This window comes from Lutzomyia longipalpis, chromosome 4, assembly GCF_024334085.1.
Source record: "Lutzomyia longipalpis isolate SR_M1_2022 chromosome 4, ASM2433408v1".
Lineage (NCBI taxonomy): Eukaryota > Metazoa > Arthropoda > Insecta > Diptera > Psychodidae > Lutzomyia > Lutzomyia longipalpis.
Genome location: NC_074710.1, coordinates 10,764,848 through 10,791,207, shown reverse-complemented (window position 1 = coordinate 10,791,207; position 26,360 = coordinate 10,764,848). Strand labels below are relative to the sequence as shown.

The 26,360-nt window shown below is 31.5% G+C and overlaps 2 protein-coding genes across 8 annotated transcripts in view; both read left to right on the top strand.

Moving 5' to 3' along the window:
- The window catches only part of LOC129796209 (mitochondrial uncoupling protein Bmcp-like), a 590,308-nt gene that overhangs the window by 22,489 nt on the left and 541,459 nt on the right, over window positions 1–26,360 (top strand). The window lies entirely within an intron of this gene.
- The window catches only part of LOC129796064 (potassium voltage-gated channel subfamily KQT member 1-like), a 51,769-nt gene that overhangs the window by 2,099 nt on the left and 23,310 nt on the right, over window positions 1–26,360 (top strand). For 2 of the 7 annotated variants that reach the window (XM_055837757.1, XM_055837755.1), the window contains exons 1-4: window positions 7,445–7,701; window positions 23,911–24,710; window positions 25,709–25,931; window positions 26,141–26,358. In XM_055837757.1, the coding sequence (XP_055693732.1) occupies window positions 24,176–24,710; window positions 25,709–25,931; window positions 26,141–26,358 (976 nt within the window). In that variant the 5' untranslated portion in view covers window positions 7,445–7,701; window positions 23,911–24,175. Of the gene's footprint in view, window positions 1–4,760; window positions 5,267–5,367; window positions 5,543–7,444; window positions 7,702–23,673; window positions 24,711–25,708; window positions 25,932–26,140; window positions 26,359–26,360 lie in introns of those variants that run through there. The other 5 variants (XM_055837761.1, XM_055837760.1, XM_055837759.1 and 2 more) reach the window with 4 other exon arrangements.

Below are 26,360 nucleotides of genomic sequence, written 5' to 3'. Positions count from 1 at the left end.
TTATTTGGACACGTCTAACGTCGCTGAATAGATTAACACAATATAGCATCGCAACGCATTCTTTTGAGATTTTGTGTCAATTGTTCTTCTTTAAATATCAATTTTCTTTTTTCAATAAATTTTTTTTTGCGGATTTTCTTTTTTTGCTTAAGAAACTATTTTCAACCGACTCAATCTGTATGAGACATTCAATTTTCTTCTACGTCATCAAATAAAAACAAGTGGATGGCATCCGTTAAAATGCATGTAGCTTCGTGAGGCAATTTGACAGTTCAGCAAAGCAAATGTATGGAGAATTTTCCATTTTTTACCTATTCGCGAAATTTGCTTTCACTTTTCGTACATAATTACGTGGCTCCCGGTATTGAAATAGAGGTTAAACGAAAGCTAATTAAATGAACTTTCGAATAAGGGTGGAACTATGTAGTTTAATCACTTTTGTCTCACCGGAATTGATCGCTGCTGTCGCTGCTTCACTATTTATGTAGTTTGTCATCCCCCTGAATGAAAATAAGTAGACCAACAACCTATCACATTGCAATATCTTGATATTTCTAACTCAACTTCTTTTAAATAGTGCACTCTGCCTTACTGAAGTGTAAGGAGATATGTGGCCTAAATCGAATCTTATACTTTGTTACACTTTACTTTGTTCTTCTTCACTTTCTTCATTTCAATGAATGAATTGTATCATCACTATACCTACTTCTACACCTTATAATACCATTCAAAGAGACTTTAAAAAAAAGAGGAAGAATTCAAAAAAAAAAAAAGCTTAGAGGATTCAATTAGCGTTATGGTTTTCTACATAAAAAAATTATATCTCAATGATGTGATCGATGAGATGAAATTGTTCTTTATATTTAAACTTTTACTGTCACATGAGCAGTATAAATAGAAAATAAAATAAATAAATTCACATGCAAAGTGTAAGATATTTATAAAATACAGAAATGTGTGGTTGGGAATTGATATTTCTTTTTTAGATGAGTATAGCATACTTCTGTGAACCATTTATGAACACATTTTTCCTTTTACAACCTAAATTGATTTTGATTTTATCACTCCTTATGAACCATTGCGTGGTATGTACACGTATAGAGTGGCTAAATATCTCATAAAGTTTATTGTGAAGTTTTGGTTATAATGAGGGTAATGATTGGTCGTTTTGTGGATAATTTGTATAAGCAAATACTTATTATAAATAGTTTAGCGTTTTTTAAATGATTTCAAGGGACACCCATTAAGCAAGCTTGCGGTGAACCACCAAATGTTTGTTTATTCAAGAGGAAATTCCCAATGAGCCATTTTTTTCTATTTTTTCAATGAAAAATCAATATTTTGTATAAGTAATTTGTTCAAATTCGGTGTTATATACCTACCTACATACATAGGTATGTACATGTATATGTACATTATGTTTAATATTTACATTTCAAAACAAATATTTTTATGAAACTCGTTGACTCGAAATTTGTCACTTTCCCAAATTAGAATACAAATCTAACGTTTAAAAGGAGGGCAACTCAATTCGAACCTTTTAAAAAAAAACAATTACCTACCCAAAATGGGTAAACATGAACCAAATATGGACAATTTTAACATAACTAGGGTCTATTAAATAGATATTTAAATATGTAGTCCCAATCCCAAATTTTAGAATATATAGTATGTAGGTATTGATTTTAAATTTATTTTTTTTTCTCAAACGTTAAATATACCTACAGATCATGTCATTCTTCCCTATTCGTAAAACGGTTCATGCACAAATTTTTATTTTCATTCTCATTAAATTTCCTAAAACATCCCCTGGTCCAGTTCTGAATAACAAGTTCTCAAAGTAAAAAAAAATCCAATGAATTTTTGAAATATATTTAGTGAGAATCAGTAAATACGATTTATTTTTAATCCGTATTTTCTTCAGCGGTATTCATATGCATATGCCAATGCACACATGAGTATGTATTTCTCTTCAATTCATTGATTTTCCACAGAGATTGGGGAAAAACAGGAGTAAGAATTTCATACAATTATTCAATCGGAAACTCCGCTTACCTGATTGGATTAATATATGTATGTACTTAATCGTTTTACTAGAAAAAAAGGAAGATAGAAAAACATTGTTATATGGTTATGGTGGCTATTGAGTACCCACAGAGAGATTGCAGTGAGTGACGGAACCATCCTAAACCCCCAAAATTCCCTGATACAGAGAGCGATAGTGGGAGTATTTTATTGGTTTTCACATGCATACATGTATAGATTTTAATTTATCACCTTTCTCCACGTCTCGAATATTCATATATGTATGTATGTATTTTTTTACCTATGTCTATATTTATGTATGTATAAAAACACAAATCACACACCACCATTATTGGCAAAACTCATCGATCGATTCTGGGAAAATATGAATATGCTTTTTTGTATCATCCCCCTTTTCAACTTGCTGACCTTCTTGTACGTATTGAAACTATACATATTATATATAAGGTCTTTTGTATAGGTTTGTTTAGACTCTTCTTTTAGCCAAGGGAAGAATTGCATATACATAAATGTCATATATTAAAGATTCCTGCTGGTTGGCAGTCACATTTTTGGTGCACCCCCTCAAATAGAGAAGCAATAATGCAATTCATATATTGAGAAATTAAGGTATTTCCACTCTGACAAAGGATTTCGCATACCTTTTGTACAAAGCGGAAATGAAAGTGTGCGGTATCAATCTCATTGTCTGCCTGTTGACATGACAATACTACACCTATATACGAATGTTAGCCCTATTCGAGCACTCGTGTACGCATGATTAATGAGTCTGAAAGAAAAATTACATAGAGACTACCATTAGACCATGTTCATTACTGTGAGTAATCATATTTTGGAAATTATCGAATTTGTAGTCTTGAAAATTGCCGTTGTATTCATTAGGTACAGGGTGTTGCTTTTCCCTTTACTTTCTCCCACTATTCCTAAAAGAAAAATCAATTGCATGTAACGAATGTAATATGACGAGAAAGTGAAAGCCTTATACAATAATAGGGATGACTATTTAGGTCAGTTCTGAAAAAAAGCTCTTGCTATTTACAGAATATATAAATTCCACTAAAAAATCCTCTTAAAAAATAATTTTATATGAGATCTTCCACGAAACTGAGATGGATGTAAAAGCATCTGACGGCTCTATCAGATTAAGGCGAGATAACACTTTAATAAATAATCGAAATAATCTAATAAATCCTTCCACAACTTACTTATCGTAAAATCTCTGAACTGGACAATATGTAGTACAAATAGTAACAAAAAAATATTCATACAATAGTTGTATATATAAGTCTACCTAAATATAAAGCTAAAACGCCGCACGTCAGGTGTGAGGATTCAAAGGAGCGTCCTGGGCTGGTCCAACCAGCTATATGTGGCTTTGGTGGTGACTAATTTTAAGGGGTAGCACCGTGCTCACGTTGGGCTTCACATTGGGGCGTTGTAACATCCTCCCGCGGTATTGCTTCTGTGTGGGAAAACTGTCGTGTAGTACTCCCGTGGATTGTTAGTCACACAAGGATATCCAAATGAATAGTTTTACGTATACATTTATTGATTTTTTTGTTAGAAACTTATCTTGTTTGTTAATTACGTGAAAAATATGCATAAAAAATTAGCTTTCCCAAAATATTTTTTTTAATATGATTTCAACCCCTTTTTGTCATAGGGGGTATAAGAAAAAGGGGTTGGTTATTTTTTCAAATATTTAGTCTAACTGTAAATTTCTGGGAATGAAAACTTTCAAAAAAGTGATGAAATGGTTATCTAAAAACAATTCAGAAGAGCTAAGACTTTTTTTTATCATCCCTGAGGATGACGAGTGATTTTCACCATATTGGTTATGGCTAATAAGAAAGCATAAACGAAAGAGGCATACAAAAAGGTGTCCAAAACTTGGGAGAAAAAAAATCTACTCTTATACCGCTCATATATAGAATTATAGCGACAACACAGTCAGGGTAACTATAAAAAGATCTTCGGCTTTTTGTTGACCTTTTATAACTTGTTGTAATGTCATTGTATAGATTGTTCGCTCCTGCTATAAAGGATTTGGTCTCACAGAGATTTCTTGATCCAGAAAGCAGTCCATGTGAGAGGAGAAATAGCAAAAATGCCACTGAAAGTTTACTAAGAATGTCGAGAATTTATGAAATATGTTCTTTTCCAGCTGAAAAGGATTTATCATTCTGTCATTTCCCCACCCAGGCACTAATAGCATGTTGGACGCCTTTTAAATCTCTCTGTGGATGAACATGAAAAAAATTCTTTCATTAAGCATAATAATTCATATACCTAGTATACTATGTGCATATAATGTATGAATGTGAACATAGTATAGGTATACATACATATATTTTATTTATTTCATAATTGAATTTTATTTAGTTAACCCATTAGCCGTCATCTTTTGATAACATGCTCAAAAATTTCTCTTACGGACAAAATTATTATTAAAATTACGTTTTATAGAAGACGTAATATTATTCAAACTAACAGTGAGCCATATACAAGTAAATGCAAAAAAATAATGCCTGTGGTAACTAGTGCTAAAGGGATTATATCCCAAAATGGAAATAATGGAAATTCACATTTCCCAAGAATTTTAATAATCACTATAAAGGATAAAGAGGAACAAAAGTTCTTTCATTTGCGCCTTGTCATTATTTGATGTTTTTAATTAAATCCATACTCATATACATATACGTTTCTAATTACAGGAAATACGTTGACACAAGTATGGCATTCGATGAAGTGGAAGATGGATAAAGGATTTGGGAACTAAAAAAAAATATATTATATACAATTTGGCATTTTCCTACTTAAAAAAAAACAATGGCAAAGAGAAAAGTAGGGGTGGAAAAGAAACCACCACGACTCAGCTATATCCCCCGGAGTCCCAGTGCCACGCCAACGGAAGTTCTGTGTTTGGATGAATCAGAAACGCTGCTGACGCATATGGATCACTACCCGAGGCTGGTGACCTCCGAGAGGAATAGCACAAACACCAAATACCTCTCTCCGACGGTTAAAATTGACGAAGCGTCGACCCACCATAGTGATGCGTCAATAATAAATGGAGCAACTCAGGGAAAAATGGATTTAGACGTACCCCTGTCGTCCGTACCAAATTTAGCAATGCGACAAAAGAGACTCTCCTCATCGGGTACGTCTCACTTCACAGAAGTTGCCTCATTGACAAATTTTGTCAATTCCGGTAAAAGAAGTAAAAACATCCGTAAAATATTTCTCATCTTCCATTTAATTTAGTTATTCAAAATGCTTAATGATTTTCATTTATTTAATCCATCACCTTTTGAATTATAGGTACAGGATCCATTCAATTATCCATGGATCGTGGACCACATGATTGGGGTGAGACAACAAGGAGTTATGTTAAGGCACAAAGGAGGCATGCCGGTAGAACAACATTTAGAGGACAAGTCTATAACTTCCTAGAACGCCCATCGGGATGGAAATGCATAATCTATCACATTTCAGTGTAAGTTTAGCATACCTATCGAATATTCACTCAAGATGCTGATCAAGTTTTTAAATTTCTCGTGCTCAAACATTATAGGTAGAATAATTAAATTGCATTTATGCTTCAGAATTAAACCAAATGAAGCTTCTATAAGTTTCTCAGATACCCAATACTTTGATGCTTTGAGTTGGAAATAACTTTCATGGGTTTCGAAGTAGACCAGCTTTTATTGAGAGTTGTTGGCTTTGTTGTTGGTTAGTTCAGGACCACCATTCGAGGTGCACTGTGTCCGTATTTTCGTAAAGACCAACAAAGAGAAGAGAATCTATCATGTAATGTACTGTACATCTTTCAAGAATAATGATTTAAAAGTATTACATAAAAAAACATAAATTAATGGAAAATCTTTGGGGTGAATATATGGAAAAAAAATTAAAATATTATTTGATGCAAATCCTATTGATTTAACTTTCAGGCTACGAATAGCATATTATGTGTAATAAAATTTTGAAATAGGGGATTTTCAAATGTTATAAGAGACGCAAAACGTTAGAGGAATAAAAACAAAGAACATTAAAAAATTTAAACGTAAAAAAACATCCGTCAAACGTGCTAATAAACGTCAAACATCAAAATTGCATAAGCGAATGTTAAAAATTGATAATTTTACTCTCGTTAACATTCTAAATTATTTCAATCTTCCAAAACTTCTTTTTGTCCGTGCTTTTTAATGCATTTTTAGTGCCTTTTTTAAAAGTAGGTAGGTATCAATTATTTATTTATTTTTTTAAAACACACCCTAGAATACTAAACTGCGCCTGTCTCTTGGACTTTTCAAAATGTGGCGTACATAATCTACTGGAAAATGAAGTTTTTTTTTATTAAAATATAAGTTATTATAAAGAAAATTGGATACATTGAATATTATAATGACTATATGGATCCGGAAGGAATCCAACAGCCGTACAAATTTAAAGTGCAGAAGAAGAAGAATACTATAATAAATCAATATTTAATTTTAGCGAGATAAAGAAAACTTCTTGAATTATATCCAAAAAATATAGGAAAATTTTTAAGGTATAGTGTTGCTCTCATTCAAGGCTCAGAGAGTATTTTTATTCTTTTAATTTATTTTTACGAAAATTCTACTCAGAGGAGTAATTTATTTGCATTGAAATATGGAAAATTATTCTTCTATAATGATTTATCTTCACAATTCAAAATTCAATCTTAGCAATTAGAAATCAAATTATTCTTTTCTTTTCAGTTTAAGTTTGAGCATTTGAAATTAATTAAATTTGATCAGCTCTTAAGTTTAATCTACTTGACCATAGTTGCTGATGCCACAAAATTGGGTAAAAATAACGTACAACATAATATTATGTTTTAAATGACTCGTCTCCCCCTCTCAAAAAGAGAAGAAAAAAATAAAAATTTTCGTTAAGTTTGTTCTCTTGTGTGCTTGTCACAACATTAAGAAGCTGTCGTGATTAACAGAAGAGCTTTCTTATAGATTCAGATTCCTTTTTAAAGCGACTGTAACAAGGATCTTCAGAATGACATGATCGCTATATATTGTGCGTTACTTACTAAATTATGTACATACATAAATAAACATGCATGTATGTGTATATAATTATTTGATCATTTTATTGAAATAATATCTTTTCTTTGTCATTGACAACCCTATCACTTCCCCAAGAAACTTTCCCCTTTCTCTGCGCATGGCCACACGTGAATTTAACAGAAGCTACCAACTAAATTTCCCCTTTTCGTGTAATGTACCTCTGAAATTTTCAATTTCTCAACAGTTGGTTGTTGGCATTCATTCGTTGTAGTCAACGTTGTGTGCTCGGTGGGAAGAATAGAGAAAGAATTCTTAAGGGTTGAAATTGAATTGTTCGTCACGTAAATGATAATTTCCAGTGAATATTCTGCGTGAAGTGGGTTTCTTGTGAAACAACAGAAAGTGAATGTTTTTACTAAAACAAAATTAATTTGTCATCTGCAGAAAAAAAGAAGAAATTTCTTTGTTTGTGATATAAAAGGATGTGAATTTATTGAAATTGCTTTAAAGAGAAAAAGAAATATAAGAAGTTTTGCGAAATAATTTGGTGATATCGATCGAAAGTTTGAAAGTGAAAGTTCTATATAGCACTGGTGGAATAATTTAGTTGGTTATTATTCGAATAAGTTGCGTAACCACAAAGAAAGTTGTTATGAGAAGGAAAATTCTAATTAACTGTTTATATAGAAAACTCATATTAATGACTTCTAACGTTTACCATTTCTTCAACAAATATGTAATAAGAAAGTCAAGAAAGTCCTCTTATACGCCAAATGACTCAACAATTTTTGAGCTTGAAAGTAAAAGCTCATTTGGGACCAGGATTATGTGATTTAGTCGCTTTGTTATATGTTTTCTGACTATGGAACAGAGAAATATTGCTTAAGGGTGAATTAAAGAAAGGGTTTATCCTACAGATAACCAGCACAAGTTTGAATTTCAATATAATTTAGTTAGTAATATTTTGCTATAATATATAGAAAGTTATCCTTTTAAATTGCAAAGATGTTTTCTTAAGCCAAGAATGTCCACAACCAAATTCCTCAATTCTAATTGAATTTAGTAAATTCTACACCACATAACCACAGAATGTGATGATAAATACATATTCAATGTTCTATTGAATTTCACATCAAGTGAAAAGGTATTTCAAGGGAAGTAGATGTACAAAAGGAATATAGTTTTCTCTTTTGATTACCATTTTCACTTTCTTTTCATTCAATCAGTAGAATCTTGAATGTAATTGAAGAGATATGTAAGACGGAACTTTAGCAAACTTCCAAACTTCTCAAAGGGATGATAAATTCATTGAAAAAATACGATTTCAGCAAAGAAAAAAATCCTAAACTACCAAATGGTCGTTTTTTTTTTAATTTCCAGAGAGCTCAAGAAAAGTAATTGAATGTAATTTATTCCGATTACACTTAGATCTTCATTTGGTCATTTACTAACCCCCAGTAAGTTCTACCTATTACGATTCACATGTTGTATAGTATAATGTGTGGTATAATTTGTGTGAATCGATTTTTGAATTTGTGTGAAAATAAAGGAAAAGCATGTGGGGAGAAGAATAAAAAGAAAAGTATGACACAGAGCAAACAAAAAAAATCAGTTATATACACATGTAGCTAAAAATTTCTTTTCAATGACTGAAAGCAACTAACAAGGAGATGACCAAGCTGATGGGTCTTCGATTTGGCCCATCTTCGGGCAGGTGGTAGCTATGGGCCAAGGTGAATACCTCCCAAGAGGGTTGGTGCCAATGCGCCCTCCTTCTGCAGATATGCGTGGGTGTTGTGCTTTTGGCATGTCTTGGGTTTTTGACCAATATCTCGGTCTAGGGTTGATGGATTGCAATGAGCTTGGGATCGTTGGAAAGCTAGATAGATGGGCTACAAGTGGTCCGAAGAGACCAAAATTGTGGGGGCACCCCATGGGGCTCAAAAAGGGGCTTCTTTCGAACATTTGCATTTTTCTCCAAGAATAAATATATATATGCGGATGGTTCATATACCATAAGATGGGGTTCATGGAGTTGTACAACTCGTCCATACATGACTTTCTTGTGCGACAACGTTAAATACGAGTTTTCTTGCATTTTGTGAAAAATCAGTGATTTTTGTTCATTTGTTGCCATTTTGCGATGACAGCTCACAGGGTGCACCGGCTGATGTGTCTCCGTACAGTGGAAAAATCCCTTTGGGGAGAATTTTGGGATTTTCATGTTTTCTTCGTGGCAGTATTCAATGGATTTGGGTGCTCCACGATGATGACCATGCAATTGGACATTCTTTGGTGGTTGATGATGGCACATGCAATTATGCTATGTACATTTTTTCAACAAAACACATTTATTTTCTTTCACAACACTCTCCAATGCTCCCGTACGTGTCTCATTCGGTGCAAATTCATGCAAAATTGTTAAATATGAGTGGTCAAGTGGTTGCCGATGGACATTGCTATATATATTTTTCAACATTTACCATTCTTTTTCCTCTTCAAAAAATTGAAGAAAATACAAATTAAAGGGAAATTTTATGTGTGCGGTGGGTGATTGCTGCTGATGGTAATTTTCTTTCTTCTACTTTTTCTTCTTTAAATAAATAAATAAAATTATTATTTATTTAATTGGAAAAAATAATAAAATTGTTAATTCTATTTTCTTCACCAACATTTTAATTGAAAGAAAATTGAGGAAATACGCATTTGATAAGGGAAATTGGTAAATGTGGTGGTCTGTTGCTGATGGAAATTTTTCTCTTTTTCTCTTTTAATATACATAATTACCATTTTCTTTACCAATTTCTTCATATTACTTTGAGGTGATTTTTCTTTGTTCATCTTCAACTATTTGAAGAAATTGGAGAAAATAATGAAATTTTGTTAATTGTGGTGGGTGGTAAATTTTTCTCTTCTTTTGCTCCAATTTATATTTTTCAATATTTCCCTTTCTTCACCAACTTCTTCGTATTACTTTGAGGTGATTTTTTTCTTCTTCTTCAATGACAACAATTTTTGAAGGAATTTAAAAGAAATTTCATAAATAAATTGGTAAATGTGGTGGGTGGTAATTTTTCCTCTTCTTTTACATCAATTTATTGCCATTTTTCACCAATTTCATAATAACACTTTGAGGTGATTTTAAAGTGATTTTTTAAAGAAATTTAATTTATTTTATATTGAAAATAATAAAATTGGTAAATGTAGGTTCTTCAACAATTTTTAAGAAAATACAAATTAATTCTTCATCAACTTCTTTCATATTACTATGAGGTGAATTTTTTCTTCTTCATCAACTATTTGAAGAAAATACAAATTAAAGGGAATTTGTAAATGTGCGGTGGGTGGTTGCTGATGGAAAATATTCCTCCACTTTTTTTTTATAAAATTAAAAATATTTTTTGCCATTTTTCACCAATTTCATAATAACACTTTGAGGTGGTTTTTTTTCTTCTTCATCAACAACAATTTTGAAGACATTAAAATTGAAAGATGTAGTGGTTGATTGCCGATGAATAATATTAAATAAGAAAGGAAACATATTGACAATTTACAGACATTTTCCAATCTTATATTGGGGAAATTTCTCTTCTTCAACAACAACAACCATGATGAATCTTATGGTAAAAAATATTTATTGAAAACTATTTTTGCCTTTGTGATTTCTGCGGTTCTAACGGAAGTATTTTTTAAATAAACACAATACGACCATGGTTTTTTTTGGGTATTTGCAGATGGCACAATTGAACATTTTTTTTTGAAAATTTATTTGGTGAAAGTTGAAGATGGTAACAATTTTAACACTTGAGGAAGAATTGTTTTCTGACTTCCTTGGGTGTAAATTCAAGGATCTGTAGCTTCTTCACTGCAATTTGGTCACTTTTACTGTTGCAATTGGAAATGTTTTTATTTAAATTTTTGTGTCAGCAATAATTTTTATTTTAACATCCTTTTCATGGCTGCAGAGAGCATTGAAAGTTCCGAAATTTAATTCTTTCACAACAATTAACATTGATTCTTCCATCCCCTCATAGGGTCCATGAAGTGAAATTTCACATTACATTTACCTCAAGCTCAAAAATACAATCGAAAAGTATTTTTGAAAAAGGGCTCTCAAACCAAATGTATTGCTGACAAAATATTATCAACACTTCCATCTGCAACACTCCTTAAAATTACCATTGACAAAAAGGAAAATAAATCAACTCACAAATGATCCCAAAGTGAAATTAAATTTAATTAATTCAATTAAAAAAAATAAATTCTTGCCAAATACCATCTTCAACGTGAACCAAAGATCTGCATGACCTCACTAACCATCGAGGTACATGCCCTAGAGTGCCACAAATCCATTGCAAACCAAATACCATGGTCATTTCTAGCTCAAATACAAATTTGCAAGCGTCTGGGTCGAAAGCTTTAATGAATCTGGCACTGGGTATATTGTATGACAAAATAGCCCTGTGGATGGTGTACTGGATTCCCTATTTTACAGTCCGGGGATCTAATCCCGCTGCCGAATTTTCTTTTTTCCCCAAAATTACCCTTTTTACCAATAAATTCCCATTGGAATGTCTCACAAATTGCCACGGGGAGTGTTCTGATGGTGGACAGAGTGGATGATGGACATGCAATGTCTTTTCTTTGATATTTTCTCAACATTTCTTATACGTCATTGCTGAATATCATCAAAATATTAATAAAATCGCAATTGATAATTATTGCAGAGCTCCCATTGGGTTATTGAGATCCTTGGCATGAGCCTCGAGGGTTTTGCAGACCATGGTCACATGTTGAAGATGGCCACAATTGTTAATTTTTATTCTTTCACATGGAAAATAAGTACAAAAATTATTCTTTCTACCTAAATCTTTCACGGTATGTATTATTATTATCATTTTACCATTCTTGTAGGTGATCGTAATGGTAAAATTATACATTGCAGATGGCAACATTTTTTCAACAATGCCATTTTTTCTAATATTTCCTAAAAATTCCTTTTCATTTGCAATGTCTCTCTTGCAAGAGTTTGAGGTGCGCTAATTCATCTTAAAAAATGGACCTTTAGGGGATGGGGGGGGGATGGATTGAATAGAGATAATTTTTGACAAAAATGTTAATCTGGAATTTTAATTTTATTTGTATTGGTAATTAAATTACCTTTCAGGAAGATTTTAGTTTTATACTATGAGGTTTGTCTTAAGAAATTTCTTTTGCTTTTTTTTAAAAAAAAATAACATTTAATTTCTATTTTATAATACAAGGGGGTTAAACAAAGGAATTTCATTGCTGTACAATACACATGTATATGGCTTATGTAATGCAATCCGTGATAATACATTATTCTATTTTTTTTTCTGGTAATTGGAAAATTGCAGAGGACAATTTTCTTTTTTCTCACAATGTTCTTTTGGTTTTATTGGCCCTTTTTCAATGCCTTGATATTTTTGGTGTAAAACAAGAAGTTTGGGTAAAAAAAAATTAAGTGGAAATGACTTAAAAAAACAATTTGATAATTAATTCTTGAGATATGCAGATTTCAGATTGATAGTACGAGGTTTGTTGTAAAAGATTTTTTTGCTGTCTGAAATTTCTATTCACGACCCTGAGGATGAACAAACAATATATATTTTTTCTTATAAAAAAATAAATAAAAATGAATTATTTGGTTGCTGGAATGGAGCTATCAAGGTGTAATTTTTATTGGAGAAGAAAAAAACAGAAAATGTTATCAATATTTCTTTGTTAGAAACATTCTCTAATTTTGACATAAAATTCATGAATTTCATAAATATGTTTTTTTATAATTTAAAAGTAAAGATTATTTATTAGCGCTATATAATCTATATAATAAAGAAAGGCCTGTTTGTTGGTAATCGTCGTTCCGACTTTTCTATACAAATCCACACCGTTTGACCAATCGCGATGAAATTTGGTACAGAGGCCCCTTATAACAGGCGGTTTCAGGTGGCCGTATTCATTTTCCCCCCAAAGCCCCCCTTCAGGTAGCCCCCATAGAGATTTCATGCAGTTTTTGCAAATTTTTGAATTTGGCGCCTAAAGTGTTGTATGAAATTGATTTCTTCTCTTTGCAAATTTTTTCTTTTGGGATCGATAAGTGGCCCAAATCTGCCTTTAAACCATCACAATTTATTTTCTCTCTAAAATTTGCGCGAAGCGCAACAAATCCCCGCGAAGCGGGGCGAGGTAAATTGGAGCGAAGCGACAATTTACCTCGTCTTCTATATCTACAAATCATCAAATAATTATCATTGGATTACTAATCAGGGAGATATAAGAAATAATTCTTGCATATGTATTTTATCAAGACTTTTGAATAAGACATCCATTATCTACAGATGAAATACTTTCATAATGTTATTATAAAATCGTCTGGCTTCAGTTTTATGAAATGAACCAATCTCATAAGATATAAATATGGTTCTCAACGGTCTTAATGTTCTCAACACTTGAAACATGTTAAATTAAGAAAAGATGACAATAAAGAAAAATAAAGGAGACAATGTTTTAGCTTTGACTTCGAGATTATTCACATATTTGTTATTTTTCAAAAAAGTTTTCAATTAATTGAATGATATTTGAAAGAGTTGCTTTCAACAGCTAGGGGTTGTAACACTGGGAACAAAGTGAAAATATTTTGTCTCTGAAAAATCTTTCCTATTGAATTTCTTTTCCTTGAAAACTGCATTCATCGCCTTTCTAAATCTGCTAGGATGACCAAAATTGAATTTTTCCACAGAAAATATTTTATCTAAAGACCTTTGCATTATTTTTGTCGAGAAATTATAACTTTTAGACATCTACTCCACAGTCAAAGTGCTTATTTATTATATAGATATATCATATAAATCTTTATTGATTGTTTACTTTCTTTTAACTGATATCGAAGCATAATTAATAAAAAGGAAATAAATACATATATAGGTACATATTTATTTTTAATAATATATTTTTTACTTGCCATTAATTGAAAAGAGTATTTTAACATAAAATATTACTGTTAAATGAAAATCTAATTTAATCAATTTTAATTATTTGCAAAAGGAGTTCTTGTGAGTGATATTCCGAATGTGAAGAAGATATTCATGTTTACTTTGTTTTTTAATAAAAGCAGTAATAATATGTAGGTAAGTCATAAGATTTTTGGTATTATGGGAAATATATTAGGAAATTTTGACATTTTATTTCTTTTTTTAATCAGATCTTTGGATGAACATTAATTTTCCATTGCTCTTTAAAGCTCTTTCTTATCGTTTTCAGAACAAAAAATCTTTGTTTTCCTTTTCATAGAACAAAAAAAGAAAACGGTCTAAAAACACCACTATCTATTAAAATCTTATACATAACATCTTTTAAGTTGTTAGAAAAGAAAAGATTTTTATCAAAACCGACCCATATTTCTTTAAAAATTATAAGCTTAAATACATTCAAGAAATTAAAAACTTCAGATTGAACGTTATTTTACTTCCTATTAAATGAAATGAAATTCTCGAGCCGTGGTAAGAAAAAGAGAAAATTCTCTGTGCGACTTCGTTTTTTACTTGACGAAAGAAAAGGATTTCTAATGATTTAAAAACCAAAGATAATGTATCAAGATTTTTTTTACTACTTTTTAGGAAAACTTTATTTTAAAAAATCATGACTCTTATGATATATTATTCTTCAAATTATTGCATTTTTCCCATTCTTATTATTTACAAAGATGTTAAGATGGATAGATAGATTATTTTACTCATCTCATGAAGGTTTTCCAACCCCCTATTACATTAATTTACATGTGTATTAGAAGAATGAGGTAATCCATAAGAGAAAGAGAGAGAGAGAGAGAGAGAGGATAACTTAACCAAATACAAATTCCATATTTACCAATATCCTTTCTACATTATTTCATGTGAAAACGTTGTCCTTTTGGCTTGTAAAAAATGAAAATGGTCCACCAAAACTTCAAAATTACCAGAGAAAATACTTGGTATGCCACGATTGTGGTATACCAACTAATAAGAATGATTTAAAATATTTCATTATAAAAAAAATTACTTCTTTTATTAAACATCCCCTCCTTAAAATTTCGTTCTTTATATCCAAACTTAAATTCTTGCAAGAGATAGATGAGAAATTAAAAAAAAATGAAAATATGTAAATAATGAATTAATGAAAATAAAAGAAAAATGATGAAGGTTCAGAACCATTAATATACTACTATTAAGATACCGTAGAGGCCCTGTATTAAAAATATTTTTTAATGAATGTGTATGCAGTAAAGTATTTATGTGAAAAAAGTAAGAGTTCTGAAGAACCATACAGCCATTACAGCTCTGTCTCTTTCAATGGGTGAATATATTTCTCCATATACATTGTATTTTTGTTCTATGGAACAGGGATGGCAACTAATAAATGAATAAATAATTTTATTTATCTACTGTATATCTTAACATCATTATAAAAAGAATGAGAAAAGGGAATATTCCTTTAAACTATTGGTTTTAAAAGTTCAGTTATTTTTAAGAAAAAAAATATATAATAAGCATCATGATTTTTTTAAACAAAGTTTTCCCAAAAAATAGTAAGACAAAAAGTTTTGAATTTTTTTCATGTTTTTTAAAGGAATAGAAATCATTTAATTTTAAAACGTTCTCACAGTTTGCCCTCTCGATTCTGTACTATTACACAGTCTCGACTCTCAAGATATCTAACAGAATAGAAAGTAAAATTACGCACAATCATAATTGTTATTTTTTTTAGCTGTGTTTCTTCCAGACACTGCATTTTTTAACTCTTGAAATACATTTAACATTGAAGCATATTATTTTCTGAAATTGTATTTTTAAAAAAGTGAACATGAATCATTTCTTCACATTCGGAATGTCACAAAAAATCCCATAGCAAAAAAACTGAATTGATTTTTTCTTCATTTAAAAATAGTATTTTATGTTAAAGTACCTCTCTTGTATTTATTTTTAATACGAATAATAATAAAGAGAGTAGGTTTCACTTTATTTTTGTTTAACTTCCATTTCATATGCTTCAATTGTTGAGAACCATATTTATATCTTTTAGCATATGAGGAAGCAAAACAATTTAAAATACCAATTTCATTTGTAGAAATTGAATGTGTGATTAAAAAGACTTGAAATCTGACATGATGACAATTATTTCTTATATTCTCCTAATGAATAATATAATGACAGTTTTTTTATGATTTTTACGATGTTTAGCTAATTAGTTTAATAGTGTACTAATAATCTTCACAATAAAATCATAAAAACCTCTTTTATAATGAATTTAATATTAGAACTGCATTAAAATTAAGTCTTATTTAAGACCAATTGCCCTCTCTTGTGACCTATGGTCAGCAACGAATGCTAAAAAATCAATTATAAATAAAATTTTTTTAATCTTTCCTTTCTAACAATATTACTCTTGAAGATTAACATTTTATCGTTAGATTGTAAAAACCTTCTTTTATCAATCTAATCCAAAATTTTCCTAACAAAGAATTATTTACCAATACTAATAAAATTAAAATTTCAGAATAACTTTTTTTTTTGTCAAAAAATACCTTTCTTTATTCAACACATCCCCCCCCCCTCCCCTAAAGGTCCATTTTTTAAGATGAATATAGATATAGCGCACCTCAAACTCTTGCAAGAGAGACATTGCAAATTAAAAGGAATTTTTAGGAAACATTTGGAAAAAATAGCATTGTTGAAAAAATGTTGCCATCTGCAATGTATAATTTTACCATTATGATCACCTACAAGAATGGTAAAATGATAGTAATAATACACACCGTAAAATATTTAGGTAGAAAGAATGATTTTTGTACTTATTTTCCATGTGAAAGAATAAAAATTAACAATTGTGGCCATCTTCAACATGTGACCATGGTCTGCAAAACACTTGAGGCTCATGCCAAGGATCTCAATAACCCAATGGGAGCTCTGCAATAATTATCAATTGCGATTTTATTAATATTTTGATGATATTCAGCAATGACGTATAAGAAATGTTGAGAAAATATCAAAGAAAAGACATTGCATGTCCATCATCCACTCTGTCCACCATCAGAACACTCCCCGTGGCAATTTGTGAGACATTCCAATGGGAATTTATTGGTAAAAAGGGTAATTTTGGGGAAAAAAGAAAATTCGGCAGCGGGATTAGATCCCCGGACTGTAAAATAGGGAATCCAGTACACCATCCACAGGGCTATTTTGTCATACAATATACCCAGTGCCAGATTCATTAAAGCTTTCGACCCAGACGCTTGCAAATTTGTATTTGAGCTAGAAATGACCATGGTATTTGGTTTGCAATGGATTTGTGGCACTCTAGGGCATGTACCTCGATGGTTAGTGAGGTCATGCAGATCTTTGGTTCACGTTGAAGATGGTATTTGGCAAGAATTTATTTTTTTTAATTGAATTAATTAAATTTAATTTCACTTTGGGATCATTTGTGAGTTGATTTATTTTCCTTTTTGTCAATGGTAATTTTAAGGAGTGTTGCAGATGGAAGTGTTGATAATATTTTGTCAGCAATACATTTGGTTTGAGAGCCCTTTTTCAAAAATACTTTTCGATTGTATTTTTGAGCTTGAGGTAAATGTAATGTGAAATTTCACTTCATGGACCCTATGAGGGGATGGAAGAATCAATGTTAATTGTTGTGAAAGAATTAAATTTCGGAACTTTCAATGCTCTCTGCAGCCATGAAAAGGATGTTAAAATAAAAATTATTGCTGACACAAAAATTTAAATAAAAACATTTCCAATTGCAACAGTAAAAGTGACCAAATTGCAGTGAAGAAGCTACAGATCCTTGAATTTACACCCAAGGAAGTCAGAAAACAATTCTTCCTCAAGTGTTAAAATTGTTACCATCTTCAACTTTCACCAAATAAATTTTTAAAAAAAAATGTTCAATTGTGCCATCTGCAAATACCCAAAAAAAACCATGGTCGTATTGTGTTTATTTAAAAAATACTTCCGTTAGAACCGCAGAAATCACAAAGGCAAAAATAGTTTTCAATAAATATTTTTTACCATAAGATTCATCATGGTTGTTGTTGTTGAAGAAGAGAAATTTCCCCAATATAAGATTGGAAAATGTCTGTAAATTGTCAATATGTTTCCTTTCTTATTTAATATTATTCATCGGCAATCAACCACTACATCTTTCAATTTTAATGTCTTCAAAATTGTTGTTGATGAAGAAGAAAAAAAACCACCTCAAAGTGTTATTATGAAATTGGTGAAAAATGGCAAAAAATATTTTTAATTTTATAAAAAAAAAGTGGAGGAATATTTTCCATCAGCAACCACCCACCGCACATTTACAAATTCCCTTTAATTTGTATTTTCTTCAAATAGTTGATGAAGAAGAAAAAATTCACCTCATAGTAATATGAAAGAAGTTGATGAAGAATTAATTTGTATTTTCTTAAAAATTGTTGAAGAACCTACATTTACCAATTTTATTATTTTCAATATAAAATAAATTAAATTTCTTTAAAAAATCACTTTAAAATCACCTCAAAGTGTTATTATGAAATTGGTGAAAAATGGCAATAAATTGATGTAAAAGAAGAGGAAAAATTACCACCCACCACATTTACCAATTTATTTATGAAATTTCTTTTAAATTCCTTCAAAAATTGTTGTCATTGAAGAAGAAGAAAAAAATCACCTCAAAGTAATACGAAGAAGTTGGTGAAGAAAGGGAAATATTGAAAAATATAAATTGGAGCAAAAGAAGAGAAAAATTTACCACCCACCACAATTAACAAAATTTCATTATTTTCTCCAATTTCTTCAAATAGTTGAAGATGAACAAAGAAAAATCACCTCAAAGTAATATGAAGAAATTGGTAAAGAAAATGGTAATTATGTATATTAAAAGAGAAAAAGAGAAAAATTTCCATCAGCAACAGACCACCACATTTACCAATTTCCCTTATCAAATGCGTATTTCCTCAATTTTCTTTCAATTAAAATGTTGGTGAAGAAAATAGAATTAACAATTTTATTATTTTTTCCAATTAAATAAATAATAATTTTATTTATTTATTTAAAGAAGAAAAAGTAGAAGAAAGAAAATTACCATCAGCAGCAATCACCCACCGCACACATAAAATTTCCCTTTAATTTGTATTTTCTTCAATTTTTTGAAGAGGAAAAAGAATGGTAAATGTTGAAAAATATATATAGCAATGTCCATCGGCAACCACTTGACCACTCATATTTAACAATTTTGCATGAATTTGCACCGAATGAGACACGTACGGGAGCATTGGAGAGTGTTGTGAAAGAAAATAAATGTGTTTTGTTGAAAAAATGTACATAGCATAATTGCATGTGCCATCATCAACCACCAAAGAATGTCCAATTGCATGGTCATCATCGTGGAGCACCCAAATCCATTGAATACTGCCACGAAGAAAACATGAAAATCCCAAAATTCTCCCCAAAGGGATTTTTCCACTGTACGGAGACACATCAGCCGGTGCACCCTGTGAGCTGTCATCGCAAAATGGCAACAAATGAACAAAAATCACTGATTTTTCACAAAATGCAAGAAAACTCGTATTTAACGTTGTCGCACAAGAAAGTCATGTATGGACGAGTTGTACAACTCCATGAACCCCATCTTATGGTATATGAACCATCCGCATATATATATTTATTCTTGGAGAAAAATGCAAATGTTCGAAAGAAGCCCCTTTTTGAGCCCCATGGGGTGCCCCCACAATTTTGGTCTCTTCGGACCACTTGTAGCCCATCTATCTAGCTTTCCAACGATCCCAAGCTCATTGCAATCCATCAACCCTAGACCGAGATATTGGTCAAAAACCCAAGACATGCCAAAAGCACAACACCCACGCATATCTGCAGAAGGAGGGCGCATTGGCACCAACCCTCTTGGGAGGTATTCACCTTGGCCCATAGCTACCACCTGCCCGAAGATGGGCCAAATCGAAGACCCATCAGCTTGGTCATCTCCTTGTAAGAAAAAATACATAATGTACGATTTTATATCTGAAAAGGGGAAAATCCAAATGAGAAATGATATTCAAAATTGGACGAAGCTTTTGCATGCCATGTAATTGCTGTAAATGCCACGAAATGAAAAGTTTATGGATCGTTTGGGATATATACATAATATACATCTTGTTTTCCTTTTTTTATGTCAACTTATAGCTAGACATGTAGACCTATAGTTTATGTCAAATGGAATATTGTTATATACCAAAGAAAAGGTATATCCATAAAATTCAATAATTTCCAATAGGAAAATTATACCAACATAAAAGAATTTGATAGCGAGAAAAACTGTTGATATTCTCTATATACATATGTATATATTGATTTTTGATCTAGAAGAGTTTTGTTTTTTCTATTGAGTTAATTCAAACTTTATAAAGATGTTATAGCGTCCACTCCTAAAATAACACGTCATGCTGTATATAAGAAAATTTAACCATGTCCAGATTATCTTGATCTTTCATCTAAAAGTTTTTTTTATTGACCAATTGTTGTTTCCTTGGTGAAATAACTTCAAGGCCATTTTCATTCATTATTATCTTTCAAATACACATTATATGTGGGTATTACAATACAGAGTGAAATAGTTTGTGTTGCGGATTTTTTTAAATCCGTAAATTATTTCAAATACCGGTAATTGGAATTGAACGTTTCCCGTACAATCTGGATAAACTATTATTACTTTAAAAATTCTCTAACTTTCTTCTGCATTTTCTCATTGGGAAATAATGATACTTTAAGCTTTTCCTAAACTTTGATGAAGATTTTTCAATGACTGTTGAGTGTGAAAGAGAAATGTCCAACAGACTGCTGACGACAGGATGAGAAAAAGGCTTTAATTTCGCTGAATTGGGACATTTTGGTAATTTATTGTCATACCATCATCATGCTCTAAGGAGTACCTACATAATAATTTGTTCAAAATTAAAGAAAATAAGAATAAAAAAAAATTGGCAAAATTAACGTTCTTTTCGCCTTACTGGATTCCAAATATTTCCCAAACTCAAGCTTAACTTTAAAAGCACCATGTCTCCCCTCTACATGCTTCAAAATTGGTATTATAATCGAAATCAGTTCAACAAATTCATCAAAGCTCCAAAAATAAATATAAGTTACTATTTTTTAATAAATGCACGCAATAAACTCATTCCCATTTAATTTTGGAAATGCATAACTACAAAATTCAATTTTACTGTGAAAATCAAATATCTAAAGATAACTACTGAATATCAAATAATTTTATAAAAATATCCTAATTAAAATGTTTATTGGAAATATACCAATTTTTTACATTATGGATAACTAATTTTTAAAAAAATGTCCTGCGAACTTGATATATGAGTAATCGCATACATTCATTATCAATAAGTATATAATTATTTTATATGCCCCGAGGAGGACGAATTCATTATAAATGTCACATGTATATGTGTCCCTCCACACTGTTCCTAAAAGAAAATTTCAAATTCATTATTGAGAGAATGATTCGTTATTCATTCACAATGTACATAATGTAATACTATGTATGGCACAAAATACAATCGGAAAATGCGAATGGAAAGCCGTGAATACCTAAATTTATTTCCATTTTCTTACATCCAGTTTGGCAAGTTTATTGCCTGCCGTCAATGGTGTATAAAAATGTCTTATGGTATCAGAGACCTAACACATGAATTCAAGATCATGGTGCTACCTCATAAATGTACATATAAGTATGTATTTATATTATATTGAGTAGAAGAGAAAACATGTAATACCATTGCTTCGTATTTTCATTAATTACAGAAGAATATACATAGGAATTTTTTTTTCTTCATTTCGAATTTTAACTTAAAGGATGTTTTTTTAAATAAAATATTGGAATTATTTTTTTTAAAATCGAATAAAGATTTCTTCATTTTCTTCTGCCATTAATATTTTAGTGGTTTTATTGTTGAAAATGTGGATGGATTTTCCGAAAATAGCACTGTAACTCAGAAACAGCATAGTGCACGTGTATTTGGGACATTTTCCTATTTTTCCTTCGATTCACTTTACCGTCCACTAAAATATACATATTTTCCCACATTTTCTCTTGTATATGCGATTTCACTTCATTGAATTCTATCTCTTACATAAACCCTTTTAAATTCAATCTTCAAATAAGTTAAAATATAACACAGCCACTGTGGCCTATGGTTGATTTAAGTATACGTACTGTACCTACTTTTAAAAGTTATCGATCGGATCACATAATATATATCTATATAGATAATGTCCTATCTATATAATGTTCTATATAATGCTATAATATCTAGACTTAATTGAGTTTCTTTCAACCTTTGGCTAAGGAGTGTCCTCGGTGTCATCGGGAGTTTACTTTTTCGAATCATTTCTCCAACGGAAAGTCAATATTTTACCTGGTTCACCTACCGACTTAACCAACATTTTAATCAAAATCATATTATCCACTCAGTAGTTTGGCACTCTCGGTGCTTGATTAATTTTTAAAGAGAAAAATAAATTAATTACACTTACATCCATATTGCTGAATTTCCAGCATGGAATTTTGTAATTTGCAATCCTTTGCTCATGGTGGAATTTACAAATTACTTCCTATACAGAAAGTATTGCCAATAATGCCGTCTTATGTCTTCATGTGTAAACATAAATACATAGGGGAGAGAGGGGCAAAAAAACTCACTCAAGTATTTGGAAGAACATAAAAAAAATCATATTTCCTAGATAGATAAAGAGAAATGAATAGTTAATTTCTTTAGAGGACATTTTCCGACCTATAACGCTTTCTCAAGTCATTTTGTACAATCTAGCAAAGAAATATAATATTTTGAGCTTTTTCCTAACCCTTAAGTGACTTTTTTTGCCCCACTCTCTCCTAAGTATACAATTTTCAATGTTTTGTTCTGTGGGAGAAATCATTATCCCAGTTAACTAAATAAAGCAAAAAAAAATTTTTTTGATTAATATTTATCACAAAAAATTTCAATGGAACTTCAATTTCAAAAAAAAAAAAATAGAGATAATGTGTCGAAGTAAATAGTTCAGCATTATTGGACAATACCTTCCAAAGTGGCCACCACCTGAGTGAATTACACACATTCTCTATATTATTGTACCTACCATATATACATAATACATACATACGGTATGTTATTTAACCACTCTCTTCGTCCTGGGGGTGAAAAATCCGATTGTTGGCAAAGAAGACTTTGGTGTGTAGTCTTGAGTGAAGAAAATTCATCTAAAATTCTACAAGGGTTCTTCAATATCTTTTGAATTTTAAAGAACAAATGGACGCAGAGAATTTTCAACATGTTTAAATTATTCACTTTGCTTTTTTCATCTTTCTGCGAATTCTACAAACAAAAGCTAAACTAGACATATAATGCTAGCATAGTGGTAGGTAGCATAACTTATTGGTTAGATATAACAGATATAATTGTTTGTGGAATTTTTTTTTATTGTATTCTTCAATCATAAAAATTGATTATTTTGCTAAACTATTCTTTTCCATGAAGAGGTAGAGCAATATCGTCCACGTATAGTGGCTGAAAAGAAAATCTGTACCTACCTATATTTAACAACTCTCTTTGTGGAAAACTTTGCAATATGTACCAACTTAGTATTCAAACAAAATTAATCTTACTTAATACATAATTACGAAAGTACAGTGCTTCCTTCCTAAAATTGAATAAAACATCTTAATAAGAAAAGTTTTCTTTAAAATCCAATTTTATGCATGAATATGGCGCAAGTGGTGTGTGAAATGTGATTGACTTTAAGCATCATAATTCTCCAGGAAGATTGAATAGAAAAGCGAATCAATATACTAAACTTTTGAAATTTCTAAAGGCAATTGTCTTTGCAAATCCACAACTTTGGGAATATTCGGCTTTTCAGCCAAAATGAGGAAAATGTCAGAAGACATGGGATTGTCTGGCATGGGGGTCAGTGGTTTCAGCATATACGGCCCAAGTGGAGAGCCGAGGCAGTACTGATAGCACGCCTACGGAACTTCATATGCTATCACTATTGTTTTCGCAAAATTTTTCCACGGCAGACATGAATAGGAGCGAGCAGGAAAATTTATTTCGCCAGGCGCACGATATTCGCCTGATGCAGGAAGAAAGGGCACGTCAGGAGAGACCACGACACTACTCCCAAGGAAATATACGTCATATTGGTAGCCTGAATGTGGCTGAAACACGTTCCGTGGGTGCTGGGGTGCGTGATGATTTAATGCTGTCGGTGCTGAAGAGCCCCCTTCTCAAGGAACGACGCCACTCACCTGCCACACAGGCACCCATCATATCCACCACGCGGTGCGCCTATGCCGCTCTAAGGGGTTCCGAGGATGAACTTGTGGCCGATTCCGAAGATCAGGCTGGTGGTACTGCAGCTGGCCAAACGTTTCATTTCTTGAAACGCTTCCGTCCGAACACCTCACCACGATTTGAGGGACGCTCTCGACGCGCTTCGATTCCGCTCAAGCACAAATATCGACAAAAATCCCATCTTCACACCAACATCATTGATCCATCGTCTCCGACGAATGGTAATTAGTATTTCAAGAAAAAAAGTCTACAAATTCTTTCTATTTTGGCATTCTCATACCCATTTTATATACATAATGTACTACCTACCTATGTATATAAAATAGATAGGTAACGCTAGGTTATATATTTTTTTAATTTCAATTTATATTCCAATTTAAATTGTAAGAAATTAATGTTCTTCCAGTAGACATTTTCTTTTATTTTAATTTAAACGTAAATTTATCGCAAGACACTTAGATATCCCCACGTGTACGCACATACCTCGAATATTTCGTTACCTACACTATAAACTAGGAACTTTATAAAAATATACACCAATCCTTTGAGCCCGCATAAATTATATGTAAAACCCTCATCATGAGAAACATCGAAATTCTCACTTTTACCAACAATTCCATCTGGCTTAAAGCATTTCGCTCCAATCGATTAAAGCTTCATTTTACATACTCCTCACTCATACAAAAGGTGGTCAAAATAACTTGGATTAACCTTAATGAATATTTTACCAAGCTTCCATACGGAGAGATTTTAAAGTTTTAAATTATAATCCATCGAATATTCACAATCCTTTAAAATTCTCCACAGTTTCACAAAAAAAAACGTGTGAATTTCCACACTTTTTTCAACTATTATTCCCTTAAATAAATAAATTCTCCAATTTCGGGCATTCAGAATCTTACTGAGGGTATTTATATATACCTATACCTATGTACATTATATCCTTCTTTAGTATGATATGTATGTATGTACTATGTAGGTACCGATTATTTTTCAAAGTAATTTCCTTTTCCATTACACACACATCAAATGCCCTGTCTCAAGTACCTCTATTTCTAATACGAGGTTCCCTGAGAGCATAAATACCTATGCTTGATGACGCTTAGGGAAAATTTGAAAGCAACATACCTCAATGGTATGAGAATGCAATATAAAGAGAATGAAATTTAGATAAATTTTGATGGTTGTTTTAACGTAAATGCAATATCCGTTGGTGCAGATGAATTAGAGGGGGATGATGAGGAAGATGCCGGTATTGAGGAAATCGATGCAACTGATTCAGGTGTTCAGGACCCATACTATCCTATTGCTCTTCCAATCGATCAAGCTTATAAAGCAAAATATGCATTTCAAAGACGCCACGGGAGGACTTTTCAGGAGCGCGTTTATGTGTTTCTCGAGCATCCCGGTGGATGGTTGTGCTTCATTTACCATTTTATTGTGTAAGTTTAATCATGTGTCTTGCTACACATATAATAATAAAATGAAATTTTCCTTTCAATATGCATGATTGAAAATATATTGATTACCCAAAATAATGTGGTATTACCCATCAGCAAATATGTACAAGTTGCGTCGAATTACATATAACATTTTGGTTATAAAGCATCGTAAATAATTCATGGGTACATGACGAAATTTCTCTTTGCAGGTTTATGCTCGTACTCGTATGCTTAATTTTTAGTGTTCTATCGACAATTGATGAGTACGCGGATTTTACAAACGAAACACTATTTTGGATGGAAATATGGCTTGTGGTATTCTTCGGATTAGAATACATCGTTCGTCTATGGTCTGCTGGATGTCGTTCAAAATACATGGGCTTGTGGGGACGACTACGCTTCATACGGAAGCCCATTTGTATCATAGGT